Source organism: Ciconia boyciana, chromosome 4 (assembly GCF_034638445.1).
Source record: "Ciconia boyciana chromosome 4, ASM3463844v1, whole genome shotgun sequence".
Classification (NCBI taxonomy): Eukaryota; Metazoa; Chordata; class Aves; order Ciconiiformes; family Ciconiidae; genus Ciconia; species Ciconia boyciana.
In genome coordinates this window covers 40850192-40868626 of record NC_132937.1, presented here as the reverse complement: position 1 = coordinate 40868626, position 18435 = coordinate 40850192, and the positions used below count along the sequence as shown (strand labels likewise).

General features: G+C 39.4%; 2 protein-coding genes across 5 annotated transcripts in view; one reads left to right on the top strand and one right to left on the bottom strand.

Annotated features, from left to right (window-relative positions):
- Positions 1-11606, bottom strand: part of NLN (neurolysin) — a 39117-nt gene extending 27511 nt beyond the window's left edge. Inside the window, exon 1 of one of the 3 annotated variants that reach the window (XM_072860844.1) lies at positions 11590-11606. In XM_072860844.1, the coding sequence (XP_072716945.1) occupies positions 11590-11597 (8 nt within the window). In that variant the 5' untranslated portion in view covers positions 11598-11606. The other 2 variants (XM_072860843.1, XM_072860845.1) reach the window with 2 other exon arrangements.
- SGTB (small glutamine rich tetratricopeptide repeat co-chaperone beta) overlaps positions 11575-18435 on the top strand; it is a 46064-nt gene continuing 39203 nt past the window's right edge. Inside the window, exons 1-3 of one of the 2 annotated variants that reach the window (XM_072860855.1) lie at positions 11575-11820; positions 13089-13215; positions 18279-18382. In XM_072860855.1, coding sequence (XP_072716956.1) covers positions 13116-13215; positions 18279-18382 — 204 coding nt within the window. In that variant the 5' untranslated portion in view covers positions 11575-11820; positions 13089-13115. The remainder of the gene's footprint in view (positions 11821-13088; positions 13216-18278; positions 18383-18435) is intronic. The other variant, XM_072860854.1, reaches the window with a different exon arrangement.

Sequence of the window (18435 nt, the reverse complement as noted above, 5' to 3'; positions counted from 1 at the left end):
CTCCCTATATCAGTTGCATAATTAAAAAAAATTAAAAATCACATGTTGTTATGGTAATAATGACTACTTAAAATTTTCAGCCATAACTGAAGAATACAAGAACACACACAGAGAGCTTGCTACTAAAACGGATGTTTACTTACCATTATTTTATATTAAATACCTTTTTCTCTTAATGCTAGCCTCTGTACCTGTATTAATTTTATTGCAAAACCAGTCTGGTATGTGCATAAGTGCTCAGACAGGTTTTGGCATACAATGCAGGGAACATACATAAAAGGATAGGCAATTTTAGCCTGAAGGAAAAACAAAGAAGAGTGAAATGCCAACAATCTTAAAAGAGCCGCACACAGGGCTTCTGTTTGAAGGCAAGACTTTTTGTTAAAAGTCTCACTCATCTATAAGAGGAATTCTCCAGAAATGGCCTAGCCAAAATTATTTTTATGCAAGACAAAAATGAAAGACAACATTACTGTCTATACTTTATTTTGAGATATTTTTTTTTCCTTGTTACCACTATTTCTTTAAATTCTCCCATGCCAGTGTAGGCAAGATGTTTACTTTTGCCTTCAACTGGCATACAGAAACATCAATGTCCAGCATATTGATGATGTAACTCTGAAAATGAAGCCTGTATAAAGAATATTCCTTCCACCTCTGTTCTACCTTTCTGATACCAACTCAGTTCTGACATTAATGCCTAGTAGCTTCTTCACTGGACTAATGAAACTTTGAATCTCAGAAGTTTATGATAAATGAAGCTGCTTTCATGAAAGCAAAAGGTTAAGTTTTAACATTCTCAGAATGCATTAGTTTCCCATTCCCCAAAACCACTGAATTCTACTCTGAATCTACAAATCCATTAAAGAACAGTACTTCATTAAGTCATGAACAGCTTCCCACTGGACTGCCCTATGTCTAGTTTTTCACATATTGCTAGTGCAGCTCTGGTACAACCTCATGGGAGCTGAAGGGGAACCTCCTCAAAAGTAGGTTCAAGGCTCTGAACTCTACCTCCTCCTCCCGCCCCGAACATCAGAAAGAATACGAAATGTGCCAAATTAAAGGAAAAATAAAAGTAAAATAGAATCAAAGGAAAATAACAGCCTGAACAATATAAAAGCTGACAACTATGCTAAGGTGCAGGATGTGAAGCAGATACTCTTTTTTAAAGAGAGCATACAGCTTTCTGGCATTCATTACCTTTACCTAGACATGTAGAAAACACAGCCCTGTCACTGACCAACCACGTATTATCAGAAACAAACACTAAAATAGTCACAGCACCAACAGATTATATTAATTTCAGCCTGTCCAACAAGTTTAATTAATAATTAAACTTGGACTGATTTCATGAACTTGAATGCAGGGTCCCTGATTACTGCAGAGCACTACTTTTAAATACCAAAAAAAAAAAAGCCACCTGATTTTCTTCGTATGTTGGCTAGTTGCATTGAGGAATATGCATACAAATTTGACAGCTGCAAAAACGATTGCCATAAATGCCAGCAAGTGTTTATCTACCTGTTAGAGCCAGGAAAACACAGAACTGCCTAGTTTTGAAATGCTGATACCTTGTCTCCTCCTGCTGATACAAGGAAACAGTCATTTACATAGATTAACAAAGGCAGTACAAACTCAGAAAGACCTGTAGGTCTTTCTAACTGACCAAATGAAGGTGGGCCTTAAAAAACTGTAACATAATATTTCACATAAAACCAATCACTGCATGCAACTCTCCAAATAACCACTGACAGACATGTGTTGTTACCTTGCTACCAGTCAATCAGATTGTCCTTAGGGCCAATGTAACCGACATCACAGTAATAAAAAACAATGTGCAAGTAAAAATATATGCAGAGGTGAAATCTTGGCCATTTCTTTCATGGCTTAGTGTTTCATATTCTTTGTCTGCATAAAACTGTAAATATATAAATTCCCCAAACTCCATGTATCATACTGCAATAAAATTGGTAATTTACTAACTTTATCTTATTTGTTCAAGAAAGAAACAATGCCAAAATTCAAGATTAAATAGACTATAAAGAGACAAGAAAGAAGAGTATAGATAAAATAGTATGACTGTTTCAAGAATGCTCTGCAACTACACCTGTCCTGTTATTAGAGAGAAAATATTACAGTAAATGGTATAACTGAGGGAAACTTTAACTTCCCAGATATAAACTGGAAAATAAATTCTATTAATAATGGTAGGAACCAGATGCCACAAACAAACAGCTTTCTTCAAATAGCAACTGAACCAACAAGATGCAATTATTATTTTAGGCTTGCTTTTGGTAAATGGCAACAAGAGCCAACCATTGCTTGGACTAAGCAATCAGAAGTTGATTCAGTTTAAATTAGACAGAAGGATAAACAAATGTAGGTCTGTAAATAATGTAATGTGTATATTGCAATTATTACATGTGGCCATGGGTAGGCTGTTGCTAGTGGCTGAACTGACTAGTTCAAAATTTTTCACATATTACACTCAATTTTCTGCAGTGCAGTGTAGAACAGTAGATGTATCTAAACAAGCCTGGGATAAGAATAAGGTTCATGTCCAGCAGCAGTATTGCCTTAAGATATTCTTCTTCTTTCCCGTTCCTCCCTCAGCTGCTCATTCCTGTCCCTGTACACTACTCTGTCAATGACAGCAGCATAACTGTTGGTAGTGTCATATCTCGAAAAAAGTCAGGGCAGCATACAGGTGAAAAATGAAGTGGACAGAAAAATGCAGGGGGGACAGTGTTTTTTCAGCTTATCAGTTCCATCATCTATTTGATGTGTGACTTCAAAACAGTTGTGCTGGCCTAAATGAAGGATTAAAGGTGTCAATAGCCACCTAAGCCTGCACTACTGCTATTAACATACATGAAATGCATGGATTTAGTCCAGCAAAAAAAGTCTCAAGACGATTGCTGTCATTAAGCATACCATTTAAATGCCCCAAAGTGAAAAGAACTACGGATGCTAAGAGGCAATACTGACATAAGAACAAATGAGAATAAATTGGTCAGGAATACATATAAGCTAGAATTTTAAGCAACGTTTGTAACCATCAGGGCAGTGAGATTCTGAAACAGCTGCCCAATAAGCACCAGGAAGTGAAAACACCTCCATTCATAACATGGAACTTGACCACCTTATAAAATGGATTATATTACTTGGTTACCTAAGGTAGCATAGGACTAGACTTGATCACCCCAATTGTCCCTTCCAGTCCCTATGTTCCTGTGAGGTCCTTCAAAATTAAAGCACCTTTATTTACGTTGCATTTTTACTATGAGTATCTAACTGGCCTCTGTTGGCAACTTGCACTGGCCTTTTTCTTGGGTGAGTCCTGTGGCATCTAATAATGTCAGTGGAATGATGTACAGGGCAGACAAAGACATTATGCATTTGTGCACTGCTTCATCCATCTATGAGAACTTCAGGAGGAAAGGCACAGGTTTGGTTTAAACTTTCAGCTACAACAAAGAGTATTATAGAAGCAGCTGTTTTCACAAATTATGGTATTAATCTGACAGTCCCAAAAGCAGTAAGGATGATAATTTCTACCAAAAGCAGTGTGGGTTGAATAGCCACTTAAAAGCTTAGTAGCTACTTCTAAAAGAGGATTTTTAAGAAGAAAACAAAGCTTCTAAGTTACAGACTGCAATCATTGCTGTTCTTGCTAGAATGCCAGGTAATTTATTTTACCAACAAATCTACAATTTGATTACTTGCTGCTTCTGGAAAACATAAATTTGATTTTATTTTAGAAAGCAGAAGGACCTTTATAATACTCTATTACAGCAACATAGTGGCCAACATAACTGCTGCAAAGACAAACAAAGCAATTGAATTTACAGACTGATTTTTAACTTGTGCGGTAAGTATTTTAAACATATTAAACATTTATGTAAGCCTGGTTTTGTTTAGAAACATTTCCTGTGACTGGAACATGCCAAGCAATCCTTTGTTGGCATGTTCCATTAACGCTATTAAAATAAAACAAGAAAGCCACAATCTGTGAAGCAGAAGCAAAGGGTAGTACCAGCTTTAGAAAATATAAACACAAAAACCTGCAAGTCCACAATGTGCTCCTACTACTGATAATCACTTTATAATATGGTCAAGATTTAAGCCTGCTGTCTCATTTAACTCTGATTACATATGGATAGCTATGACTCCATCGAAGATTCTTTAATGGTACTTCTAGTTTTCAAATTAATTTTCACCTAAGCAGTATTAGTTGCAATGGAAAGTATAATTTTACAGAATAAAGTGTATTAACAAATGTATTTCTGGGAAACATATACAGACCAGTTTATTGTACTTGCTAATAGATCTGACAGTTCCATGTAGCCACACAAAAATCAGAGTATATGGAAAACTATATTCTCTGCTGACAAAAGATCTGGGATAACAGCTTCAGGGGTAAAGTGGGAGACAAGACTTTAAAAAGAAGAGAGAGAAAGACAGAGAGAGAGGGGTCTCAAATTCAGATAATTTAGTCATCTTCTAGTTTTTAAATACGCTAATGGCAAATAAATACAATTAAGTTTTCCTTGCTGCACCTTATGTATACTTCAGGGGACATTTCTACGTATGTAAGTAAGAGCAGATTTGCAAATCACAATGAACACAATGAACAACTTTTTCAATCAGTAATTTACTGTATGAAGCTTTGTAAAAGTGGACAATTTAAAATTAAGAACAACAGTAAGACCATTCTGGTCTTTTTATGTTTTGAAACGGCAGATCTTAAACAACACTTCCTCATCTTACAGGCTGCAGAGAACCAGCGCTGCATGCAGGGAAGCCAGCATTGTGTATGAGAAGACCATACTCATCAGGTACCTGCAATCAACATTCACAGGTCTCAGGGTTGTGATTCCACCTAGTGGCCTTGTTAAAAAAAACCCCTAGACACGTCCCATTAAGGCAATAAAAAAACTGACAGTTTGCCTCAGGACAAATTATTTAATACTTGAATAACATGCCATATGTCAGCATTTCCCTGAAAGTAAGACTCAAGTGCTACCAAACATATATAAATGATAGCAGACAGGCATGGTTTAAGCAAAGCTTTATAACAGTCAAGCCTCATATGGAATGGAATACTTTTTTTTTCTTTATATGAAGAAGATAAAAAGCATTTCAGAAACAAACCACAATGAGTAGCATCTAATATAATGTAAGATACATTGCAGTTGGTCTGTGTTCTCAGGATGGATTTTAAGACAGAAATTTAATAGGCTAAAATCTTTGTATTATTTAGAGATCCTTAATTCTTACTTGAATTTTAAATGTATCTCGATACCATTTCATTTTTGACACACAGCTTCGGACAAGAAGTAATCGTATATTTTATAGTACAGCAAGGACAAATGAAGCAAAGTAAGCATAGGACCGAGTAACCTAAGGCAAAAACAAGATGGGGGGGAGGGAGGGGAGCCCAAGACAGAACAAGCAAAGTATAGTTAAATTGCTCAAAGCTAATGACAGGGCAACATTACTTCAATTGAGCCAAAGGAATGAGACTACAGCCCCACAATATAAGTCATCATTTTTTCCTGCTGGACAAACATATTTGAAGTCCTTGTTACACTTCACTTCTCAGTCCTTTCATCTGTTTGGCTCTTGACAGTGTATAGAGCGGTGAATACATGCCTTGAATTCCTGGGCCATTTTCTTTAGAAAAGTACTTGGCTCTGTGTCATGACTGTGTTTGGCACAGACAGATCTCACTATAGGAAGAGGATAGCATGTTTAGTACTTCCTAATTTAAAGCTCCATAACTGCCATTAGAAACTGTTTGTTTTCTTAAGCTGTATTTGGAGGAATAGAAGAAAGTCTAGCACCTTTTAACACTAAATCATTAATTCTGTCACTACATCTTTCAGAAAAAAAGGATTATCTGCAACTTAATTCACTGTACATGCTACATTGATTATACTCCTGTAATAGATTTACTTTTAGCTCTTTAGACCAATGTGAGCAAGTCAAAAAAGCTGCAAGTTATATAAACCTTTTGAAATCTTTATTGGTACATACATTACCCTCAGTGCTGGTTTTGTGACCTTACTATCTGGCAACAACTGTCTACTGATTTCTCTGACAGAATTAACATCAACAGCAAAGTAACTGAAAAAGGCACTCTGTGGCAACTAACAGAAAATCCAGATCTTAAGTAGGAACTCATACATGTGCACAAAATTACAATTTACTTACATCCTCTCCTTTTCTCCCCAGCCCCCTCCAACAGTCTTTAAACAAAAGGAATTTGGAAACTGGTCTCATTGACTTTCATAAGAGGAGGTGATTTCCACACAGTAGTCTGGAGTGGAACACGTAGAAGCATCACGGTACTGTTTCTACAGAGTGTCTGATGTCTAAAATTATGGTATCCATGGTTCTAGAAAAAAAAACCCCAAATAACCAGGCAAACCCAAACCAAACCCCAAAATTACTAAGACTGCTAAACTAGGCTTCAAGGCCATTCTGTGAACTGAATCCATTCTGTGTCACAGCAAACCTCCATCACAGCACAATTTGCTTGGAGGATCTTAGGAAGGAAGTTGAGAGACTTTTCAACACTTGCATGCAGACAGTAAGTGTGCTACCCTGAATTTGATGCAGAAGGTGCTCATTAAGGTTATCTTATTGTTTGGTTCTACCACCAAGTGAACCAGGGAAACACAGTGGAAAAAATACTGGTTTTAAGGCCCTACAGCTCTGCTGTGTAAGCATCTATCATATGTCTATCATGCCAGCGATACAAACAGCAGGTAAAGTGCATGCTATTTAGTGCAAACACCACACACTAGTACTGCTAGGACACTTCACTACTTGAATGCAATCAGCTAATGCATGAAAAACAGCTTGTTGACTCCAACTAAAAAAGAAGTGGTGCTGCAGGACAGAGAAAACTCTTGAGGAGCATTTGTAAACACAAAAGGTTTCTTTGATTTACACTCACAGTTAATTAGTTCAGCCTGTACCATGGAAATACCCTTTGACTTGCCACTGATCTTAAGTCTCATACAGTCAAAGCGATGAAAAATGTTCTTTGCCATCACTAGTTAGTTGGAAAACTCTATGCCTTCATGGCAGATGATGACCTAGTCTCGCTTACTTGCACCATTTTAAGTCACTGTTCTTCTTGGGAAGACAGTGCATTATAACATGCCATGATTGTTTCAATGCTTGCAAAATCCCAAACAGCACTCTGTGCTACAGAGTGCCTGCTCAACACCATAAACTAGGCAAGCACATGAAGCCTGCCTTCTGCTCTGGCATTTGAGTGAATAGTGACTTAACAACACTGAGTGCTTCCCCGGCTGGTTCCAGGCTATGTGAAAGATTGTTCCAGAATGATAAGTATGGCCAAGAACTTCACTCATTTAGCACTCTACAGTAGAAGTAAAATGTATCTCTGTTAAAGACGGACCTTTCTTAGAGATGGTATGATGAACAAACACACCCAATCATATTTTGCTCAGAGACAAGTGTAATTCCCCCCCATCCTCACCTTGCCTTCCCTAAACTAAATACATATAACATGTACTGGAAAAGAGTCTCCACATAAGGAAATCTTGACTCACAAATCTACTGGAATTCTTTGAAGCAGTCACAATAGACAGAGATCAGTTAATATAATCTATTTGATTTCCAAAGACTGTTGACCAAAAGGTCCTAAAGAAACCACGCTACTGTGTGATGAGAAGGGAGATCCTCTTATGGATAAATGGTTAAAAGCTAGGAAAGAAACAGAAATGGCTGCTCTTTTTTCTGAATGGAACTAGGTGACCAGTGGAACCCTGCAGAGTTCCATGCTAGGTTCGGTATTCTTTTACATATTTATACCTCATCTACAAAAAGGTGGGATTAATGAAGTGACAAAATTTACTGATTATAATGTACTGATGATAATGCAGTATGCTAAAGGCAGTCACAAAAAGATGTGAAAGAATGTCACAACACTGAGTAAAGTTTAAAACCACTAACAAAGTGAATTTCAGTCTTAATAAATGTGAAGTGATACACACTTCTGACTTTATGTCCACAGTGATGAGCTGTGAGCTGATTTAATCATTCTGGAGACATAACAGTTTAATGAAAACATCAGCCAAGAAGCAGCTGAAAAGAAGGAAATGATAGGATTTCGTAGAGGTGGAACAGAGAACAGAACACAGAGATTCATTACACCACTCTGTAATAACATGAAGCACACACGTACTACGTGCAGTTCTGATCCTCTCAACAGTTATAAACTCTCTGATCTTCTGTTCTCCCATTTGCCAAAACCTTTTCCTGTTCTACCAAGTCATCGTGAGTTAGTAACAATCAGCTGCAGTGAGCAATGGACTCCATTCAAAGAACAACTAACTAAACTGGGATTCTTCAGATTGGGGGAGGGGTGGCGAAGGACAACAGAGGAAGTACTTCAGAGATTTACATCAGGAGTCAGGAAGATGGAGAGAATGAACAGGGATCAATTTTTCCCCCATCGCCTCCAACATAACTCAGGAAGAGATCACACACAGTTTTAGGATGCAGTTTCAATGTAAAATGGTATTACTGGGCAAATTTTTGTACAAGATCATATGAAACAACTGTTTTTGTGTTGGGAAGTCCACAGTTCCTAGACTGTTCTGAAAAGATAGTACTGAATGTTCAACCTATCTTACATGCTTTCCAAGGTACCTGACCCTGGCTCCTGTAGAAGAGACAGACTTTTGAACTAACCCGAACCATTTAAAAGAAATCTTTCCAAGACAGGCATTTCTTCCTTTACAGAGAGAATGATAGAACAGGTATGTCCTCAAAAGACATTAATTGCATTGCTTAGTGTGGTCCATGGGTCAAATTCAGTCCACAAAATCTGAGCCCAACATCTTTGTCTCAGCCAGTCCAGGGAACAATTTTGTTCTGGAAACTCTGTCTAACAGACAAATTGTTAGTCTGGAGCATGCTGTGGTTAGAAAGGTGGCAGCTGTTGCTTTTGACCACAGGAAAAAATTGCTGCTGCAGTACACAGAGGAGGTTGTGCAGTCCATGGAGCACAGGGAAAGGGAAAAATGTTCCAAGTGTCCTGTCTGGCCCTTGCCATTGCTGAGGTGTTGGACCTGATAGGTTAATGAAAGCATAGGCACACGCTATGGTGATAAGTATGAAATAAGAAAGTGACCATAAAAGTTCTTCCTGTTTCTTTGCCTTCCAATGTCATTCCTCCTTCTGTCTCTTTGCCCCAGCACCAGTTTCTTGCTGGTTTACTTCCTCATCGAGAGAAAAGCCAGTGTTCAGAATTTCTTTCCAGTGATGGAAATCTAAAATTAGATCTTAAATATAAATTATAGTTTTTCCAGAGTCCATGTACATACATTTTCCTACTAAAAATCCTGATTTTTAAGATTTTCAAAGGAAGTCTCCAGAATTCAAGAATCATAGAGAATTATTTTAGGACACTGCAATTATTTAAATCAGTGTGTCTACTTTCATACAGAATTTTTTTTTTTAATTTCTAAGAATACCCTCAAAAAGTAAACAGGCTACTGTGCTTAATTAATCTACATCTTAGCTTGCCTTTTTCCATGCATTTTGTTGAACTAAATATTAATCTTGGAATCTTTTGGATTCCAATAGGAAAAGTATTTAATTGGAAATAGCCTCCCTCCCAAAAGATGCCTGTTTTAACCAAAAGAATCAAACACTTAATGTAGTTTTTTTCAACGTATGGCATGATACTTGGAACTTGCTAAGAAGTGTCACTTTTATCTCGTTAAGATGCCCTTGGGAAAAATAGAAGCTGAGAATCTTTGCTATTCAACATTTCTGTGACCAATTGATTAACTTCTGAAAGTTAGAGGTCACTATTAGGCATTCAAGATCACTCTCTTTCGTGAAGCAACTATTTGGGCACACACAAATGATGAGTGGGGAAAAAAAAAAATCACAATTAACAAAGTGCAGTGATCATTCCCTGCTGTACTTTCAAGTGATGAAAAAAATAATTTAAATCAATACCCAATCCTTTATTATTACTTAAGAAGGAGGTATCTTTACTTTCCAAATGCAAATTGCAAACAAAGACCTTAATCTTTTAATTTTTTTCTAAAGAAAAAAACTTCCATCCTTCTTTTCCTTTCTTTCCTTTCCTTCCTTTTGTTGGAAAAATCTGTAGGACAAAAAAGGACTGTCAACACAAAATACAGAGAACAGTGAAAATGACTATACAAAAAGAATGTAAACATATATCAGGAAAAGAAAACAGTTGTGCACTTTATTTGACAAAAGTAAATTGGTCAATTAATTTACAACAGCAGAAGACTTATGAAGAGAAAAGATTCTGGATCTTATTTTCTTACTGCTAGTACCCCTCAATCCTAATTCCACCTGAACAAAGGCTGTGAAATACGACAAAATTGGTATGTTTTATGCAGCAAGCACACAACTGTCATTTCACAAAAGTCCACAAGAGGTAACCATCTTCATTTTACACTTGCATTCAGCTCCATTCTCATTGCCACAACGTATTTACGTTGTGACCCTGCTACTATTTCCACATTTCCTATTAAATCTGGTCCTTCGCTTATATTTTTCTGCCCTCTCAATTTCTCCAGTGATGGTCATTTGTCTAGTTCATCTAGAACCGCCTACAAGCCTTCTTCCACACTGGCTTTCTGGGTCCATTTAGAGCTGGTATTCATTAAAGAGAAAATAATTAATCCCTTATTTTAAAACGCTTCAATAATATATTTGTACCCGTCTCACCACTCATATAATGTGAAATAGTAACACACCTTTTTATAAAGCTATCAAAAACACATTGTCCCGTCTCGCTTCACATACACATTGCTGAAGAGCCTCACTGCTATAGCCTTAGTCCTCACTCTATTGTTTTCCTGCCCGTTTCTTCTGCAGTACGTCTGATACTCGGTGCAAGAACTACAAGGCAGAGACCTCGCCTCGCCTCGCCTCAGCCGCCCTGCCCACCTGGAAGTTGTGCATAACGGAGGTTATTTCAGGGAAGGCGGACTGCGGGAAACACGCCAGGAGCTGAGGCAATAAATCCCACAGGCTGCAAAGTTTCCTGCCCTATTGTCTCCCTGGCCCCTCGGAGCACGCCCCGCACACCTGCAGCCCACCGCCCGCCCCGCCCGGCAGGCGAGCGGGCGCTTCTCGCCTCAGAGCTGCCCGGCAGCTCCCCCCTCGGCCCGGCCGCACGGGGGTCAGCCAGACCCCACCGCCGGCGCCACGCCAGGACGCCCGGCCAGAGCCCAGGCCCAGCTCCCCGAGGGACGAGGTCGCCCCCGTCAGCCGCGGGCGGCTCGAGGTTCTCACACCTTCCAGTCAGGCGGCCCCCACACCGGAGACCGCCCGCCGCGGCCGGCCGTGAGGCGCCCCTCTCCCGGGGCGCGCGGCGCCACCTTCTCCCCTCCGCGCCTACCTGCGAGCCGCGCCCGCGCACAGCGCCAGCATGGGGAGGGCGGTGCGGGGGGGGGGGAGGAGGAGGAGGAAGAGGAAGGGCCGGCTTCACTCCCGCTGCCGCCCCACCCTCTTGCCGGTCGCGGGCACAGCCCTCAACCCCGCGCTGCCGACCTGCGCATCCGCTTCCGTCGCCGCCTCTTCACGCCCTTCCCGCCGCTACCGAGCTGAGCGCGCGCCCGCCGCAAGCGCGCGCAGCCACCGCACGCGCCTCCCCCCTCCGCTTTCTTCCTCCCGCCGCGGCGGCGCGCGCGCCCGCCCTCGCGCCCCTTGTCTCTCCCACCCGGCGGCGGCGCTGACAGGGACGGGGACGCGTTTGCCGCGGGGCTCGCCGCGTCTCGCACGGTAAGGGCGATGCCCTGTCTCCGTGGCGAGCACGGCTCTGCGAGGACGAGGAGACTGCGCGCCGCCTCCTCGGAGCCCCTTGTCCCCGGCGCTCGGGGGTGGTGGGGCGGATCGGGCCCCGTCCGGGCGTTCGGTGGGCCCGAGGCGGTGGGAGGGGCCGGGCGGTGCGGCCACTGTCCCGGCGGTGCCGAGGGGGGCCCGCGGGCGGCGGGGCGCCCCGCTTGTGCGGGGCAGACCTGTTCTCCGGGCCACAGCGAGCGGCCCCGGGCCTGCCGCGGGACCGGGAGGTGGGCGGGGGGACCAGGATCGCGGCCCCCGGCCGTGCCGGTGGCGGCGCGCCTCGGCCGGCGGGACCCCGTGCTGCCCGTCCGGTGGGGCGTGTCGGCGGCCGCTTCCTCGGCCATTACGTGCGGGGAGCCCGAATACGGCGGACGCCGCCGCTGTGCAACCTCGGCAGCCGCCCCTCTGGCGAGGAGCCGCCTCTCCCCTGTCCCCGCGGCGGCGGTTGCTCGGTGCGGGTTTGGCTGCACATCGGTTTGCTCGGGGGTTGTGGGGAGAAAATAATTTAGCGAGGGTTGGCCCTAGTCTTGCCATTCATTTAACGTCCTTTTTTAACCTGCTTCCCCTGGCGACAACCCTTTTAAATCGAAATGGTTTAAGGAAAAATAACTTGGAAAGTTGGAACTAAAATTTTCCTCAAAGTTATGTAACTCCCAGCTGATGCTGAATGCAAATCAGACTGAGCCAGTAGTGTCACTAATCACAAGTGTGCACTGAGGTCACAGTGTTCTAGTTTTTTGTCCAAAGTGAATATAAACCATTCAGCAGTACAATGTCAGAGAATAGAGTACCTTTTATTAAAGTGTGTTTCTTTATGTCATTGTATTTATCAATGTGGCTTTTTAATTGATTTTGACTTCAGCATGTGCTTCTGCTTCCAAGTGTGTATGTCTTAGAAATAAAATCCAAACTATTTAAAAAAAAATTAAAAATAAGTTGCTAAATTATTTTTAGCCTCGGTGAACTCTCCCGCAGGAATGAATCTGAGGAAATCTGGGCTCTTTTGCTGATAGTTAGACTAGATGATTGTAGGAGTTCTCCGTAAGCCATGCAATTTAACCACTTGTTTCAAGGCATCACTTTATTGGGCTTTCTGTTGAAGCCAGAAGTTTTTGTCTATTGTGTGTACTTCTTACTAGAGGTCAGCGGGAGGTTGGAATACTCTAGGAATTAATTTTTCTGAAATAAGAGATCCTGTTGTTTTTAAGACATAGGAGAAACTCACCAATTTCAAAATGTCATCAGTCAAACGCTTGGTTTATGCAGTCATCCATTTCTTGAGAGAGCAGAGTCAGATGGATACTTTCACTCCAGATGAACAAGAAAGCTTGGAAGGTAAGTGATAAAGGTGCTAAGAAATCTATATGTATAATACCTACCCATGTGTTAAATTGCTTGATGTATATTATCATAGAAAGTAACTGGAGTGACCTGACTGAAGCTGCCACCAAATATTATCTGTGAATAAGATCATGATCTTAATGTTTCTGAGATTATTAATTTTAAAACATCTCTCATTTAAAAAATGTTCTAAAGTTACATATGTGTACTACCTTAATTTTGAGCAACAGATACTTCGAATCACATCAAGTTAAGCAGTGCTATAATGCAGACTATGGTAATGATTTGTGTATGTGTCCCACAAATTTTTGTCTGCTGATTCTTTTTCTCTTTACTTTTACGTTGGGTTTCTTTCTGTATTTTGTGTCTGATAGTAGCTGTGCTGGCCAGGCCATGGAGGAAGTAAAACAATTGTTGGTTTTGGTATATGGGAAGAAGTCCCGTTTCATACTTGCAAGAATTCCATGCAATTTATGAGGGAAGGCTAAGAGATCCTAAGAATACGGAAAATAAAATAAATGCTTTGCATTTCTTTTTCACTTGAATAGTGATTCCAAAGAGCACATGGCAGTGAATATTTTCAGTATAGTATAGTTTCTGTTATACATCCAAGTCCATCTATCTGTAGACATAGCTACAGAAAGATGGACTTCTGTGTGTATTCCTCTGTTGACAGACATTCATTAAGTCTTTGTAACTTCATAGTATCTGTCTTTCTCCTTCATACTGCTTTTATTCCTTTTCCCTAATTCCTGGAGACTTCATGGCAGGTGGTATCACAATGTGGAAGTAAGCAAGAGAAGAACAAAAAGTCTTAATTCTTCAATGAGCTTGTCATAGCATCTATTTAAAAGACCTGTGCGCTGTTTCAAGCAGTCTTTGGTTGTATCACTCAACCAGAGGAGGAATTTGGAGGTAAGAGGTGGAAGGCTAGGACTGGCAGTGCAATAAACAACATCCAGGCAGTTGATCACTGAGTTACCTGAAATCTGAGGTGTGGAGAGTAGGCTTTCGTGAGGTGCAAAGCAAGTCCTGCTTCTCAGAGGCATAAACTTAAAAAGAGAAACCTGGAGTGTTCTTCCTGCCAGTGTCTTTTGGTTTTACAGTGTAGTTCTTCACTAATGTAAGCAAGAAAGGAACATTTGTATCATGATATTCAAAGGATACTCCCAAAAGAATAAAAGCTGAAAGATCTGGTTTTACATCAGAATCGGGAGCATTTTGTACATTTGAAAAGTGGTAGTCATCTATGAATTTAACCTGTGTCAGGTTATGATGATGTTCAGCTGATGAAAGAAAGCAATGGTTTTGGAAATCATATAATGAGAGAAGAAGAGCATTTCTTTTGTTTTTATAATAAAACTGATAAACATTGGGTTATGACTGAAAGTATACCTGATAACATGTCTTGGAGCAGGCTTAGCCAATGTCTAGATGAAGGAATACATTTTAAGATTCTGTTTTCTGAACAAAAAATATTATAAAACCTCAGTTGTGCTTAAATGCTGATGTAAAACTTACCATTTTAATACAGATATGAAATCCTAATTTTAGAGCTGTACCCTGCCAAAAGCAGGTACCATATGCTATGTGTTAGAAGACAGGAGGCGGGCATTCTGAGTAATTGACTCATTTTAGTTGTGCAAAATATGTTCAGTGCATGTAGAGTAGCAACAGCCCAAGTCCCACCCATTGAAATATTTAATGTTAGGTGGAGACATAAGGGATGAAAAAATTTGACTGATGTTTTTCATTGGGCCCTTATGTACCTACTTGGTGTCTATGAAAAGACAAAACACAGTATGATTAAGTGTCTGTGCCAGGAAGTAATTGAAACAGTTCCCATTCCCCACAAAACAAAAAAAGAGCTAGAACATTACAAATAAAATTGAGACTTTATCAAAATAGAAGTCTAGCATGTATTCCATTTATATTGATAACCTGCATTCTGCATGTTTGAATTATATAGCGATGTCAATGATAGTGTATATTTCCTCTAGGGATTTTGTACTTGCATGATGAAGAAAAATACCTTATTTTGAGAAAGCAGAGTAATCAAAAGGTAGACTGGAGAAATATACTCCCCTACAACCTAGGATCTAGAGCAGTGATATAGATCTCTGGTGGTTAATGCTCAACTGTATTTTATGAAGTAGAAACTTCACTTTTTCCAAGTTATATTTTAGACAGTGTGTTTGAATGGCAGTTATTTCTTTTTCCTGCTTAAGGTTTCTATTTTTTTTTCTTGTCTATAGCACCTATTTCTGTGGGATTAAAGCAGAAACTCTCTACAATGTGCACAAGGCTGTGATTTTTTTTCTTACTTCTAAATAAGAAATGTACCGCAATGAATTTCTCTAAGGCAGTGTTTCCAAAACAGTGGAATGCACCCCTTAAGGCAAGGGACGCATGTAGTTCTTGAGATGTGGAAGGTTATGTGTAAGATGAAGCAAGATGATACCGAGTACTAAAGGAGCCTCAACAGCCCAATTAATATTCATTATTCAGTGATCAATAGCCTGCATGTCTGCTGTGATGCCTTGATGTTGCTTGCAACTTGTGCTTGGACAGCAAAAAATGTTGTCAGGTAGTAGGTGTTTGTTGTGAGCCCCAGCTGTTCAGCAGGGAGGTAGGTATCTGTGCTGGTTTGCAAGGTGGTCATTCAAGCTTCAGCAACTGCCTAGGCCTCTGAAAGTGTGTTTGATGATGGAGATAATAAGGAGAACAGATAACTTTGGCCTTTGAAATCAGTCAGGGGAAAAATCTTAGATTAATAGCTCATGTGGTACAGCAAGTCTATCCCAACTTACTGATGATACCGAGCTTGTGGCAGTTGACAGTGCTTCACTTTGATAATGGGATAGTGAGATGCTGGCAGTCCAGTCTCTTGAGATACTTTTCAGACAAAAACAAGTCTTCACTCCTTTAACTTTACTGAGGTCAGGTTTTTTGTCACATTAAAACAGGGTAGTTATTGATCTTGTCACAACTTAATACGTCTTCTGATTTGGAAAAGCTTCTGTTTTGGCTATGTTTATTTTTACACAGGTTTCTATTGTTGGCTTGCTTGTTAACCAGTGGTTATTATTCTAACCTATGGATTCATCCCATAACTAGTGGGATTCTAAGCCATCCATTCATCCCATTTTGTTATACCTGTGATAGATAGATTGTAAGGATTATAAATTCAATTTTTCAGTTAAAGGAGAAATGTGGGAGTTCACTGTAACAACTGATTATCTAATGGAAATGCTTACTAGTAATAATACTATACTCACGATTATTTTCTTTAAGCATAATTTGCACTGCCGCACATTGCAAAAATCTCCTGTATGATAGAAAGTTGGTGTCACAGACTTAATGCCTTGAGTAAAGAAGAGGGGTGTATTTTAAATTCATGCAAAACTACAAATGAGGTGAGGAATTCAGGAAAGGGAATACCTTTAGGTGAAAGTAAGTTTGAGAGGAAAATTGGTAAGTATACTATGGCAAATGGCTTCCTGTTAAGCCATATAAGGAAAAACGAGATGTAATGCCACTGATTTTATGATAGGCCTGGTAATAAGTACTATTAATATATAATTCAGAATTCAGCATAATGAGTGCTTACTTTACACGAATTAAGTTTTTCCACGTAGCAGGAGACAAAGGAGTTTAATCTGAATCCTTCAGCACTCTTACTGGGTAATTTAGAACACAGCAAATTGATAGACTTTTAGCATTTATACGTTATAGGAGCAAGTTGTATGCATATTTAGCAATGTATTCAACTGTTACATGTTATCAACATTAATTTGGTATCATACTTGACTTTTTCTGAATAATTTATATTGTATGTTATCAGAGTTTTTTAAAAAATTATATCTTCCAGGTTTTACTATTTATTTTACAAATCTACTTTTCCCCTTTTTCTCCTAGCTGTGATGTAGAAAATAGGCTCCTCAAACTGGCCTTGCTGTTGTTAACTTTCAGTAATTTTACTTTTCTGATTTTGGGTCAGTGTGTTCATTATAATGCAAATAAGAATTCAAATTATATTTATTAACATTGGACTGAAACTCAATTTAAATTCTAAGATTCAGTTTTTACTGATACTTAATTTGAATTCAGTTCCTCCTGGTTATCTACAGTTCGAGTTAAAAAAGTAATTTTTCTGTTCAAACCAAGCTTTACAAAGACTTTTGTAAAGTATTCTTTGTTCCTCCTCAGTTTTCAGTCTAAAACATTTAGATGATATACCTTAATAAAAACGTTCTACTAGATTCTCAAGATTATAGGGAAAATAATTATATCATTTGAAATACTATAATTAACAGGATACATATATATACAGAATTGTATATAGCAATTGCCATTGATCTTCTTTTGCCTAAAAATATGTGAGCACATTTAAAACTTCAGGTAGGTATTTGGCTCTACTTTTTTTAGAAATGCTTATTGTGAGTGTATTTGCTTTATTGCAGGTTTGGGAGGGCCATTTCATCCTTACAAAACAGAACATGTGGAAGGATACTGCAGATATATTTTTTAATATATTAAAGGCTTGTGATTAATGAAGCATTTTATTAATAAACAGTGTCTTCGAATGAATATATTTTGTTCCAAAAAAAGATAAGAGTAATAAGTATCTTGTATTTATTCTTTACAGTAAAGATGAGCCATTTTCTTCCAACTATTGTGCCACACAAATATATGGCAGTTGTGGTGTTTTGAGGTGGGGGGTGTGTGTGGGTATGAATTGTGGTGCTTTTGTTAAATACTCATATTTTTATGTTTTAAAAAAAAGATATTAAATGATTGAAAGAATTGAAATAAAAGTTTTAAAGCGGTTTGAGAATAATGGCTGAACTATGTATGGATTCTGTATAGTTATACTATTTTTCAGCAAGTCAATTCTATGGGAATCAGGTAGCCTCTCTTTATTTTGTGTTATGTTCCAAAGAGCTGCTTTTACTAGCTGAATAAGGAAGTGAATCACAGCTTTATAAATAAATTAGTGAAATTACACTTCTACTGAGAAACTGGTGACTTACTTTTTTTTTTTTTTTTCTTGTAAGTTGCAATTCAGTGTCTGGAGACTGTGTTTAAGATTAATCTGGAAGATACTCATCTTGCACCTCCACAGCATTTGATAGAAATGTTCACAAATTCTTTTCACAAGGTAAGAACTTCCTTTAGATTCTAGAGTTATTCTGCCAATATGTGCTTAGATTT